The sequence below is a fragment of the Acinonyx jubatus genome, chromosome B3, assembly GCF_027475565.1.
Source record: "Acinonyx jubatus isolate Ajub_Pintada_27869175 chromosome B3, VMU_Ajub_asm_v1.0, whole genome shotgun sequence".
Classification (NCBI taxonomy): domain Eukaryota; kingdom Metazoa; phylum Chordata; class Mammalia; order Carnivora; family Felidae; genus Acinonyx; species Acinonyx jubatus.
Genome location: NC_069386.1, coordinates 59,816,539 through 59,829,628, shown reverse-complemented (window position 1 = coordinate 59,829,628; position 13,090 = coordinate 59,816,539). Strand labels below are relative to the sequence as shown.

Below are 13,090 nucleotides of genomic sequence, written 5' to 3'. Positions count from 1 at the left end.
AGGAGGGGAAGAATGTTCAACCCCACCTACGGGCAGGGGGCGGGGGGGGGGGGTGTAGGGGAATAGAGTCTGAAAAAAACAAAAAACCCTGAAGATTTTCATATGCTTCTCCCCACTTTACCACAGTATTACTCTCAACCCCGATGGTTTTTAATGATCTAGGGATCACTGATTTCACAGTTGTACATTAGCTATCAACATTTTTTGCATGAGTAGTAAGTCATCTCTTCTCGATTCTGGAGAGCTGCTACTTACCAGCATCTTTCCGGATCCTATAGAGAAGAAGATGTCCTTGTTTGGTGCCAACAAGAAGCCATTCCTCTGCAAGAGAAAAGAATTGTGAGAAAGGTCAATCAGCTTTACTAAAACCCTACTTCTTGAGCTGGGGCTTGTAATGAGAAGTCAAAGGGTCAAGAAAAGGAGTTGCTTTTGATAGCAGGTGTTTTGCAAAACTAAGGAATATTTATATTCAAGAAACGTTTGAGAACCAACCAATCAAAAAAGCATCATTACTAGACTAGACATATCAGGAAATAGAAAATGTCCCTGCCTTCACGGTTTCAAAATTAAACTGACCAAAAATAGGATGAAAATTTATATAATCATAAAATGGGGAGTATAAACATGAAAGTAGGTCTCTAATGTCAGAAACAAAGCTAAAAGGTACCCTTTGGAGGCTTAATGATTTTACCTTAAGGAAAATTAGAAGTGCCACAGAGTATTAACCTTACAGAATTCATTATCTCAAAAGGCGGCCTAGCAGATCAAAACAAACAACTGCAACTCTCACACATTGTTGGCAGCAATATAAACCAGTACAGCCATTTTGGAAAAAAGTCTGGCAGTTCCTCAAAAACTTAAACGTACAGTTACCATGTGACCCAGAAATTCTACCCCTGGGCATATACATGAGAGAAATGAAAACATATGCTCACACAAAAACTTGGACACAAATGTTCAGAGAAGCAGCATCTGTAAAAGCCAAGTGGTAGAAACCACCCAAATGTCCATCGACTGATGAAGGGATACACAAAATGTGGCAAATCCATACAATGGAATATAAGCCAGCCATCAAAAGGAATGAAGTGCTGACATGTGCTACAATAGCAGGGATGAACCTGACATTATGCTAAATGAAAGAAGCCAGACGAGAAAGGCTACAGATTTTATGATTCTATTTATATGAAATGTCAAAATAGCCAAATCTATACAGACAAAAAGATTAGTGGTTGCCTAAGGCTGGTGGGCTTATAGGAAAATGAGGGAGTAAAAACTAAGGGGTATGGGGCTGATAGGATAATTAAAATGTTCTAAAATGGACTGTGGCCATACTTGTACAACTCTGTGAATGTACTAAAACCCACTTAACAGTGTAGTCTAAATGGGTGAATTGTATGGTATGTGAATCACATCTCAATAAAGCTCTTATAAGGAAAAAAAAAGACGATCTAGGCCAGTGAGTGGTTCTTTGGTATGTATCAAAATTATCTGAGGATTTGTTAAAACACATTGCTGGCCCCTGCCCTCAGTGTCCGAGTCAGCTCGTCTCACAGCAGCCCTGGAAACTTGCATTTCTAACAAGTTCCCAGGTGATGCTAACACTGTTGGTTCAAGGACTGCTTTGGAGACACTAAAATGGTCCATGCGAAAAGTAAAGAGGCTTCAAAAGGGTTTATTTAAATAATTACCCTGACAGATGTATATTAACTCATTAAGGTAAGTTAAGCATGTCCAGGTACTTCCTCAGCTTTTTGATGTTGTAACAAACATAAAGGTCGTTCATTCCTTTCATAAACTCTCTTGATCCTTTACGAGATAAAATAATGGAAAATGGTACAAACAGATACTTTATTGAGAATGTATTGTGTTCTAGGAAATGCTAAGCACATATCATATGTTAACTTCACTAATCCTCATAACTATCCTTTGAGGTGCATCCTTCTGATAAAGCCCCATTTTATAGATGAGGAAGTTGAAGCCTAGGGGATAAATAATTTGTCCCGATTCATACATGTAGTAAGATGTGTACGGAAGCATCAGGACGTAACTACATGCTGTGATGTACTTACTAAGGCATCACATGTCAAAAGAATGGATTTTGGCCAGAGGTTGTCTGAACGACACTGGTTATATTTCTAAAAACAGGTAGGGGTGCCCTGGTGGCTCAGTCGGGTAAGCATTTGATTCTTGATTTCAGCTTGGGTCACGATCTCACGGTTTGTGAGACTGAGTTCCACAGAGGGCTTCCTGTTGACAGCATGGAGCCTGCTTAGGATTCTCTCTCCCCCTCTCTCTGCCCCTCCCCCACTGGTACTCTCTCCCTCTCTTTCAAAATAAATAAATAAAGTTAAAAAAAATGTAAAAACAACAAAAACAGGTCAAAAGCCACATCAGGAACATTTCTCCTGATTGGAGAAATCCTCCTAAGGTTGATGTCCTTAGTCTTCCAGGAAAAGATAATGACTCTGTCTTCTTTTATTTTGTGTTGACAAAGGAAGTAGGAGAATGTGTGCCTTTTTTTTTTTTTTTGAGAGAGAGAGAGAGAGAGGGAGAGGATGTGTGTGTATGTGCAGGAGAGGGACAAAGAGAATCTTAAGCAGGCTCTATGCCCAGCGTGGAGCCCAACGTGGGGCTTGATCTCACAACTGTAAGATCATGACCTGAGCCAAAAACAAGAGTCCAGTACTTACTGGACTGAGCCACCCAGCCTCCCTAACAGTGCATTCTCTCAATGACATAAGAGAAATCAGAAATAACACTAGCTCTAATGGAATGCTGGAGATTTGTGTCAGAAGAGAACACAGAAAACAAAAGAATTAAGTTCACAGTGCTTGCTTTGTAAAAGATATTGTGCTCAATACTACTGTATTGAGCAAGTGGTAATTCTAAAGTTGATTTTTAGGACACCCACTGCTATTTCAGATGTAAATAAAATGAAGCAGAAAAGTTTTTAACTCACTTAAAACATACATAAAAATCTATAACCAAAAGGCCAACATAATATAATGTTCACCTTCCCTTCCCACTCTGCTTCCCAAATCCCTACTGTTTTTCTTTGTGTCTTTGAGCAACCTATCTTTACACCCAGGTCTGCAACGTCTATCAATTTCACCTCTGTAAGGTACCTTGCAACAGCCGTATCCCAGGTGTCCAGTAACCCCTGTGATGGCCTCACCGGTCTCCCTATATGTGTCCTTCCATGTTTGCTATAGACAGATAGCAAACCTTAGACAGATCTGTGATACTGTCACACTGGGGCTTAAACCTTCATGAAGCTGCACCACTAACAAATGAAGTCAAACTTGTAAGCATGACATTCAAGAGTCTACTTTCCATTTTTATTGAAATGTTTACTTGCCAATAGATGTTTCTTATCAAATGCCTACTCTATTGGTCATAAAGTGGAATCAGACAAATTCATTGTAAATAAATAAACAAATAAATAAATAAAATTTTTAATTGAGATTTTATTTGGCCCTTTTCACGTTTTCATTTGAAGGTGCTGGGGAAAAATGCATTTATCATACATGCAAAGTATAACAGCTTTCTTTTATATAGTAAAAGCAACACACACACACACACACATACTCTCTCTCTCTCTCTCTCTCTCTCTCTCCCCTAATACTCAAACTCATAAGGGAAAACAGTGCATCATCCAGATGTGATAATGGCACAGAATCTTGAAGAGGCTTGATTTGGTTTTGGAAGTCAGTGGGTGCTCAGGTGACCAGAAGACCTGACCCATGTTGGGCCTCCACATTCTATGACATGTCATCTTATAATACAATAATGGATACAAAACGAAGAGAATGAGAAGTCTGCAGAGCAGGCTCAAAATTTGGGTAGACAGTCCCTTCTGAGACCCAATACAGCAAATCAGAGAGTGGGACATACTACATAAACGGTGTATTCTGTGGATAACACATACATAAACAGATGTCAATCAGCCCTAGAAAATTCCTGACAGACTAATCCTGAGCCACAAGTTTGGAGCTTATTCCTCCTGGGAAGTGAGGAAGTGCTGAGCCCTCTTGCTCATAATAACCCTAATGAAGATCTGTCCAACAGTGCAAACCCAGCCCAAGCTCATGTGATATAGAATTCCATTCCTGGCCCTATGCTGGCCACTGCAGGGAATACAGAAATGGAAAAGGTAGTGGTCACTTTCCTTTTTTGGGGGGGTCATAGAGCAAAGAACAGTGTTTCTTAAAGCATAATCCTGATTAGCTATATCAGAACGACTTAAACTTATTAAAAATACACATTCCTGAGTGCTGATCTGATTTAGATACAATAAATTCTGCAAGAGTGACCCAAAATCTGCATTTTTGAATTCAATTTTTTAATTATACAACACATTTATGTAGTTTCAATGCTAAAACTGTGGGAAGTCTAGCTTCCATTCTTGTCCACTCTCTCCTGTCTGCTACAGGCAACCATTTTAGTCCTTTTTATCTTTCTATTGTTTCTTTGGAAAATATAAGAATGACTGCATACACACACACACACACACACACACACACACACACATTTGCATTTTTCTTTACAGGTTCTGAATATATATTAAAGTTTGGGAACCAGTGTCTAGAATCAGACATGATTTACTGGGTATAGGACCTTGGAAAAATTACTTAAATTCTCAGGTTATTCCTCTGCAAAATGCAGTTATTGTTTCATAAAAGCTTAATACAGACTAGTACTCAATAAACAGAAGCTATTACTATTAATATCATCATTCATTCATCAAACATAGGTTTAATGAACACCTATTATGAAGAGCTATTCTAGGAACTATAAAGCAATATACAAAACAAAGTTCCTGCTCTGAAGGAACTTCTAATATGGAGTGAAAGAGACAATAATATAATATAAAACAGCATTAAGTAGCAATCCATGATAAGAAGAAGGATAAGCCTGAGTAAGAGAATAGCACATTGTCTTTTATATAGCATAGTTGGGGAAAGAAAGTCTTGCTGATTTATGTGGCATTTCAGCAGAGACCTGAAGGAAAGGGGGAAGGAGCAATGTAATATTTAGAGCAAGAGAGTTCCAGACAGAGGAAAGAGCAAGTGCAAAAGCCCTGAGGTAGGTACATGCTTTGGGTATTATGGAATAAAGAAGACTGTGTGACTAACAGGACAAAGGAGACAGGGTAAGAGCACAGGAGATGGGGTGGATGAGGGGAAGTAACTAGAGGCCTGATGATGTCAGATGTGTGAAGCACAGAAAGGGCTTTGGAACTTATTCTAGTTGTGATAGGAAGCTACTGAAGGGTTCTGAGCACTGGAGAGATGCGATCAGATTAAATTTTCAAGGGATCACTCTACCTCCGTGTGGATAAAAGACTGAGAGCAGCACAGTAACAAACAACATGGTGATCAGTCAGACAACTACTGCAGTAATCCAAATGAGAGAGGTGGTGCTCTCATCAAAGTAGAAACAGTACAGATGGAGAGAAGTGACTGGACTCTAGACTTATTCTGAAAGTAGGGCACTCAAGATTTGCAGATGGACTGGATGCAGCGTGTAAGAGAAGTGAAGAATGATTCCAAGGCTTTTGGCCTTAGTAAAATAGGTACATAGAAATGTCATTTGCTGAGATGTGGGATGCAGGGGGACAAAGCATGTTTTGGGAGAGTGGAATCAAGAACCGTTGTGGCCATGCTACTAGACGTCCAAATGAAGGTATTGAAAAGTCAGACGGATTCTACAACTCTGGAGTTTAGGGAGAAGTCATCATCAGCATCCTCATCTCCATTTCCCTCATTTCCATTTCCCAAGAGATGGACTATGGTGTCTCGAAGACATCTTCCAGCTCGAATGCTGTCTGGCCCTGCATGATCTGGTTTCTGGAGGTTCCTGGATGAATTTTAGGTAAAAAGGGTAACGACTAGAAACAGTAGTATTTACTGCTGCTCAGGTCGGAAAACAGTTTTGAGTCAAGAGTTGGTAAATAGCCTCTTGTAGCCTAATACCTACTGCAGCGTCCTAGGAGGTAACGAGCCCGTCCCCTGCTGGGATCAAGGCAAAGAGCTACCTACCATTTCAAGTTTTAATTTATTTACTCATTTTAAGTAATCTCTGCACCCAATGTAGCGCTTGAACTCACGACCCTGAGATCAAGAGTTGCACGCTCTTCTGAGCCACACAGGTGCCCCATCCCTACCATTTCAAAACTATCTTTCTGGAAAGCTCAAGTACAGGGAACCTTATGGTGACAAAGTGGAGTCGGTGAGAGGCTGAGATACATGTACTACTAGTTCCAGAGAGTATCAGTCAAGGATTCTGACAAGTATGGTAAGCAGCTGCATTCATCCTTTTCAGAAGCATATGTCCTAGGCTGAGTTGGGTACCTCTCTCCCATGTTTCTATATTAGGCAGCATATGACCCCAGTATCATTTATCTTACATCATAATCCGTTCATGTCTTTGTTTCTCACTCTGTGTCCTAGGAGCACAGGCACTGTTTCCTAATCATCCTTTAAGCCCTGTCTTTAGCAGAGAAACTGGTCCATATACATACATCTAATACATATTTGATGAAAAATTAGGGGAATGTGTCCCTTTGGACAGTGTCAAGTCTTTCATTTTTTACATTTCTTTTCTCCTCTATTTACTTATTTTTTTTAGTGTTTATTTATTTTGAGAGAGAGAGCATGTGCGCACACATGTGTGCAAGATAGGGAGGGGCAGAGAGAGAGAGAGAGAGAGAGAGAGAGAGAGAGAGAAAGAGAGAAAGAGAATCCCAAGCAGGCTCCGCACTATCAGACCCTATGCGGGGCTCAGTCCTATAAACTGCCAGATCATGACCTGAGACAAAATCAAGAGTCTGATGCTTAACCAACTGAGCCACCCAAGCGCCCCTCCTCTGCTTATTTTTAATTTTTACTGAGCATTTATTCACAGAAAATGGAGGGTTTCTTGAGATATCCAGAAGAAGCAAGAGTCTCTCCTTAACCCAAGGGACTAAGACAGCTGTGAAGGTGTGATTTTAAAGCCCAAGGCTGCTAAAGGCAAGACAGTGCAAATTAACATGAAGACCTGTAGTGAAAGTACCTTACTGAAGAGGCTGTAAGGAACTCTGCAAGGCTGACTGGGTGGTACTGTCTGTAAATGATCCACAAGACACCGGCCACCACCAAGATTCCACCAGGCCCATCTTAGGCACCTAGCTCAGTATAAGATCTGATTAAGACTTCTGGGCCACTTTTTTATGGCCTTTGATTTTTAGCACCTGGACATTAACAAGAAAGACTTAAATTACTTGTTTGGTCTTCGGTGGCTGTTATCAGACACAAGCACTCAAAGATAAGAACATAACGTTCATAACTGAGAGTCAAGGTTTAGACCCCTGAAACCATTTTCATTCTAGAGCATACAGGAGATGCCAGACCCTGCTTTCTGTACTGACCAATCCCAAGAAGATTACACAACTTTTTAATGGGTTAGATTCCATGACAGCCTGGAATGATGCTCTTCTACCCACAGTTAGGTAACTTGGGACATTTTGAATACAAGGCAATCAACCACTTGGCTAAACTGAGTTTAGAACAACAACGTGAGCTACCTAGTGACAAGTGACACTGACAACTGACCGATGAGTGATTACTAAGAAAAAAGACAAGCACAACTGACAAGTGAACGATGAGTGATTACTAAGAAAAAAGGCATACGGTATTAATGTATTTAATGCCCCCCCAAAATAGTGTTGTCTTTCACCTAGAAAACAACAATCATCTGGACAAGTTCAAGCCCCCGGTAGGTTGAAAACTCCCCAGTGCTTGCCCCTCCAAACTGAAGACTTCTTGGGAATCGAAATGACCCAAAGCTGAGCACAGTTAATAAGAAAAGTTCAACCTTCAACTCTGTACCGAAAGCAAGGATAAACGTACCGAAAGTCTGGGTCCCTGGGGACTTGCCAAACAGTCCCATTTGACCTCGCTGTCTACAATACTATGCCCTCCCTCATCCCATGCCTCTCGGACAGCGTCCGATCGGAGTCCATACAGCCAGACTCCTGTCCACATTCCCAGCCTTGTGAAAGGCAGGAACCGATTCTGCGCTAAACCCGCCTCGGGCCCTCGGCTCACCCCAGGCAGCCAGACAGTCGATCTGCAGAGGCAGCTTTTCCAGGATCGGCACTGGCTCGAAGGCGTCATGCATGGCGGCGAGAAGAGTCGCCGCAGCAGTCTCACCCGAAGTGTGCGGCGACGGGCCAGGTTTGGGCCTGGGCCGGGAACCAGCCCCAAGGAAGGGCCAAGCGGGACGCTGACCGAGACCCCAGCTACAGGCCGTTTGGCAACACGGCCAACACCGGACTTCCTGCCGGGCTAAGCCCGCCCCTTCCGCAGCAGAAGCCCGCCCCTTCCGCGCAAATTCCTAACGCTCTTTCGAGGAACGCGCCGGCGCTAGGCTTCCCACCTTCACCCTAGACCCAGAACTTGTGTGTCATGGAGCCTGATTAGCGACGGGGCTGACCTAAAAGGCGGGAGGGGGGGAGGGGCATCTTGGAACTGTCTCAGTGTAGCACGGTGGTGAGTTCGGGCTTTGGCGTCCCTTAGTCGGGATGGAGACCATTTAGGAAATTAGCCTTTGTTTCTTTATCTGCTAAAGGATGGTAATGTTCCACACTAACTTGGTGTTGTGGACATTAGCAACTCCTGACACACTCTAAACACCCAATAAATGGTGGTTTTTGCATTACCATTATGATCCCAACCACTTCAACTATTTTACCCTTTTTTTAAAGGTTGTTCTAGGCCAGTAGTTCTCAAAATGTGATCCCTAGACTAGTAGTATCAACATCACCTGGAAACTTAGTGGAAACGCAGCCTCAGGCCTCATTCCTGCCCTACTGGATCAGAAAATCTGGATGGGGGGGGGGGGGTGCAGGGGGTCCAGCAGTCTGTGCTTTAGTAAGTCCCCAGAGTGAGTCCATGGACTTTAATGTTTGAAAACTACTGCAAGAATGAGGTGTATCTGGCAACCCCCCCTCCCCCCCACACACAAAGAATATAGCAGGTAGGTCATTAAAGCACTTGAGTTTAAAACATAAGTCTACGATAAGTAAAAAAAACTGGCCTTGGTCACTTTATTTTTATACAATGTCAGTTTCTTCACTTGTAAATTAGGATTACTGTCCCATCTTTACCAAATGCTGTTTCTGATAATCCAGTGAAATACTTTCAAAGTGTCAGTATTAACACAAAAACTGCTAAATAAATCAAGCATTATGGGTGATTTTCACCATAGAAAATGAACACCTTGAAAATATAGAACTGCCAGCTGCTGTCCTCAAAGAAGGCCTGATACCTAGCAGTTTCAGGCCCAAGGACTAAGACCGATATAAACTCTCAGGTAACATGGCAATGTAACAACTATAAATTACTTCTGAACCAGTTCTAAGAAATGATAGGCTGTATGTAATCACAGTGCCATAACCCATAAGAGAATGCAGAAAGAATTATCAGGTACAGTCTACAAAATTTGTTACTTTACACTACTACTGCTTAACACCTTAAGATTTTTCCCCTAGTCTTAAGTCAACATCTAACCACCCTCAAAAAATATTTGACCAACTATCTTGGTGCATTATAACTATTATTCACTTGTTAAGTGTCTCTATGGAAGAACAGCACACAACAGTACCACTAGCCCTTTGCTAATGGATTAACCTGAGAATATAGTCAGTTCTTCGTATGTTCCTTAGAGATATCGCCTAGGTGACTTTTTTTTTTTAAATCACCACAGCAAAGAGCTATACAGAGATGTTAAATAAATGTAAACACTTCCACTATAGTATGAGTTAGTAAGATTGTGGTCATGTGGTCAATGGTTTCAACAGATAATAAGACAATGTAGAGTAAAAACCATGGAAGGAAAATTCCCACAAGAATTTGGGAGAAAGGATGGTCTTTAGAGAAAGTCTGAAAAAAATGAGGAAAATATATTAATTTTGTTAAAATTTTTTATATTAAAAAGTGGCATGAACTTTCTACGTAAAACAAAAATCTTGGGAAGGCAAAATTGGACAAAACCATTAAAACAAATATAGTGCTTCAAATGAATCCCATCACCTTGCGATGTCTCTTATAAACAGTCTCTAAACCAACACCAGGTATAAGAACAGTCGATCCTAAAGAATGAGCAGCAGTCCAGGGCCTCCACGCTACTTCATGCAGGAAAAACTGTTTCAATTAAGCCAGAAGGACCTGTTTCCTTTGTATTAGCTCCTGCTTCCTAAGCATTACAGTTCCTTTAGCAGGGCACTCATTCACAAGCACTTAGACGGAGTGCCTCTCTGCATCTAGTGCAACACCCAGTGAATGGCATGAAGGCAAACAAAGCACTGCCTAGGACTCCGCAATGCCACTGCCCTTGGAGGCTTACAAAACAGTAGTTAAAAGTTCTGGAGTGTGCACCACATTGCCAGCAATGGGATGTGTCACAATAGCAGATGTCAAGAGTTAAGCTAATATTTCTCTCTAAAGTACATCTGAGATAGAAAAATCTTTAATATACACCATTTGTAAACAAAATTGCACTTGATTTTTTTTTTAAATGATCTGAATCATACTGTAACAGTTTGCTTCTCTCTTACATACTCTTTTGTTTTTGTTTTAAATCATCCATAGAACCATGGCTCCTTAGCTCAGGACTCTTTTTTTCTCAAAATTACCTCTGTAAGATGTAACCTTGGCTTCTCAGGAAATGGAAAGGTAACTGATAATTTCCCCCATCACCTATGTAACTCTCTAAATAAATAAAAATTATAGGCAGTTGCTCCTGGAGATTACATATTATGGCGTTGATGTCATAGTTCTTTAGAAGATGTTAAACTTTTTAGTTTGATAGATTAAACAATTTAAACGTTATAGAAGGTTCAGGAACAACACACATAAGTTGCATAAACATCCATGTCAGGGTGTGGGAGGGAAAGGGGCATCAATGTTGTAAATAAAAACTTGTAGATTTTTCTTGTCCTATGAACTTGTTTTCAGTAAGATGTTCTCCTTGTTCTGACACCTCTCACCAGCTCCAATGCACAAAGGTCAAGGAATAGATCAGGTTTCACTGCCTCCTTTAATTCCATGGAGGAGTGTAGAAGATTGACACAGAAGCTGATCTCTTCCGAGTTACTACCCATCTTCAACTGCACATCTTCCCATTCTTTACTCCATTTTGGACCTTTCAAAGTGTGTGATCATTCGTTCCTAGGGGGAAAAAAAGTCTTTTCTAAGCATATTAATTTTAAATGGTCTACATTCCAAGTATCCTCTATAAAGAGGATGCACACACACACTTCCCACAAGTACTTTTGCTTATGTCCACTAAATATTTAGAAATGGTTCCTGTCTATGAAGATTTTGAAACACACAGATACCTAGGCCCCACCGGAAATCAACTGAATCAAAATTTCTAGGTTTCTGGACACCAAACCACAGATCAAAAGGAACTGTATCTTTCTGAGTCAAATAAGATGATTAAACAAATATTTACTTAAGATTAAGCTTAAACGGGGGCGCTTGGGTGGCTCAGTTGGTTGAGCGTCCAGCCCTTGATTTCAGCTCAGGTCATGATCTCATGGTTCTTGAGTTTGAGCCCCGCATTGAGCTCTGTGCTGGCAGTGCAGAGCCTGCTTGAGATTCTCTCTCTCCCTCCCTCTCTCTGCCCCTCCTCCACTTGCTCTCTCTTTCTCTCTCTCAAAATAAATAAATAAACTTTAAATAACTTAAAAAAAAAAAAAGATTAAGTTTTAATGAAAATGTGGACCTCCTCTGATTCAAGAATTTAACTTGAAGAAAATGTCAAGGATGTGGGCAAAGATTTAGCCAGAAACATTTCTACTGCAAAACTCAAAATTATAACAAAACAGAATTAAATGTTCAAAAACACAGGACTGTTTAAACAAAATATGGTATATCCTTAAAATGACAGATTACACATTCATTAAAATTACACTTGATGAAAAAGTTCTAGAGATCTGTTGTACAACAATGTGCATACAGTTAACACTATGCACCTGACAATAATTAGGATGGCAGATTTTATATATTTTCATAATTTTTCTAAAAATCATGTTAAAAATTAGGTCTGATTAGAAAACAGTATTTATATATGCCATTTCAATGAAGAAAATTAACGTGTTACCATTAAATTTCCTCTCTTATGTAATTTTTCACCTTAGAGTTAACATTTTTCATTTTGTGTTGTTTCATTTGCTAAAAGCACATATCACAAATTTATCCTGAACTGTAACAGAAGTGTAGATACTTTTTCAATATGATCAATTACATCAGCCAATCTATCCTTTTTATTTTATTCTTAGAACTACTCCTCCTGAAGCTCTCTGGTCTGCTCCATTCTGGACTGGATGCCCTCTAAGACTGTCACCCAGCTATTGGTCTTGGAGTTTCTTACATCATCATCCTGGGAGTTTATCCTTGCCCCTCTGTTGGACCCTTTATTTCCTGAATCCAAAGTCTTTCTCTTTTTAGTTCTCTCAATTTATAAAGAACATTTTCTATTACTTTTCTGAGAAAGCACATATAAATGTTAATTATTTTATTTTTTGCATGACTGAAAACATCTTTATTTTACCCTCATACTGACAGTTTAGTTGAAAATACAATTCTAGGTTGAAAATGATTTTCCTCAGGGGCCTAGGTGGCTCAGTTGGTTGAGTGTTCCATTTTGGCTCAGGTCATGATCTCACGGTTTGTGGGATCAAGCCTCACGTGCTGGCAGCTCAGAGCCTGGAACCTGCTTCAGATTCTGTGTCTCCCCCTCTCTCTGCCCCTCCCCTCCTCGTGCTCTCTGTCTCTCTCAAAAATAAATAAACATTAAAAAAAAGAAAATAATTTTCCTCAGAATTCAAAGACATTGTTCTATTATCTTCTAGCTTCCAAAACTGAGGACACAAAGTCTGATGCTGTTTTGATTCCTGGTCCTTTAAAACGTGTTTCTCTTGTAATTCATTTAAGTTCTTAGTTCTTGAATAGGTTTTTCACACAGGGAAATATGAACAGATAGGTGAAGTCGATATAACCAAAAGTACTGTAATAAACCTGTAGTGAACTGCCCAACCGGG

General features: G+C 40.4%; 2 protein-coding genes across 3 annotated transcripts in view; both read right to left on the bottom strand.

Annotated features, from left to right (window-relative positions):
* VPS39 (VPS39 subunit of HOPS complex) overlaps positions 1 to 8,441 on the bottom strand; it is a 46,821-nt gene extending 38,380 nt beyond the window's left edge. The window contains exons 1-2 of the mRNA XM_027067010.2: positions 8,091 to 8,441; positions 256 to 321 (exon numbers count right to left, since the gene is read on the bottom strand). Coding sequence (XP_026922811.1) covers positions 256 to 321; positions 8,091 to 8,163 — 139 coding nt within the window. The 5' untranslated portion in view covers positions 8,164 to 8,441. The remainder of the gene's footprint in view (positions 1 to 255; positions 322 to 8,090) is intronic.
* Positions 8,442 to 9,949: 1,508 nt separating this feature from the next.
* Positions 9,950 to 13,090, bottom strand: part of TMEM87A (transmembrane protein 87A) — a 39,614-nt gene continuing 36,473 nt past the window's right edge. For both annotated transcript variants that reach the window (XM_015064891.3, XM_015064892.3), the window contains exon 20: positions 9,950 to 11,213. In XM_015064891.3, coding sequence (XP_014920377.1) covers positions 11,172 to 11,213 — 42 coding nt within the window. In that variant the 3' untranslated portion in view covers positions 9,950 to 11,171. The remainder of the gene's footprint in view (positions 11,214 to 13,090) is intronic.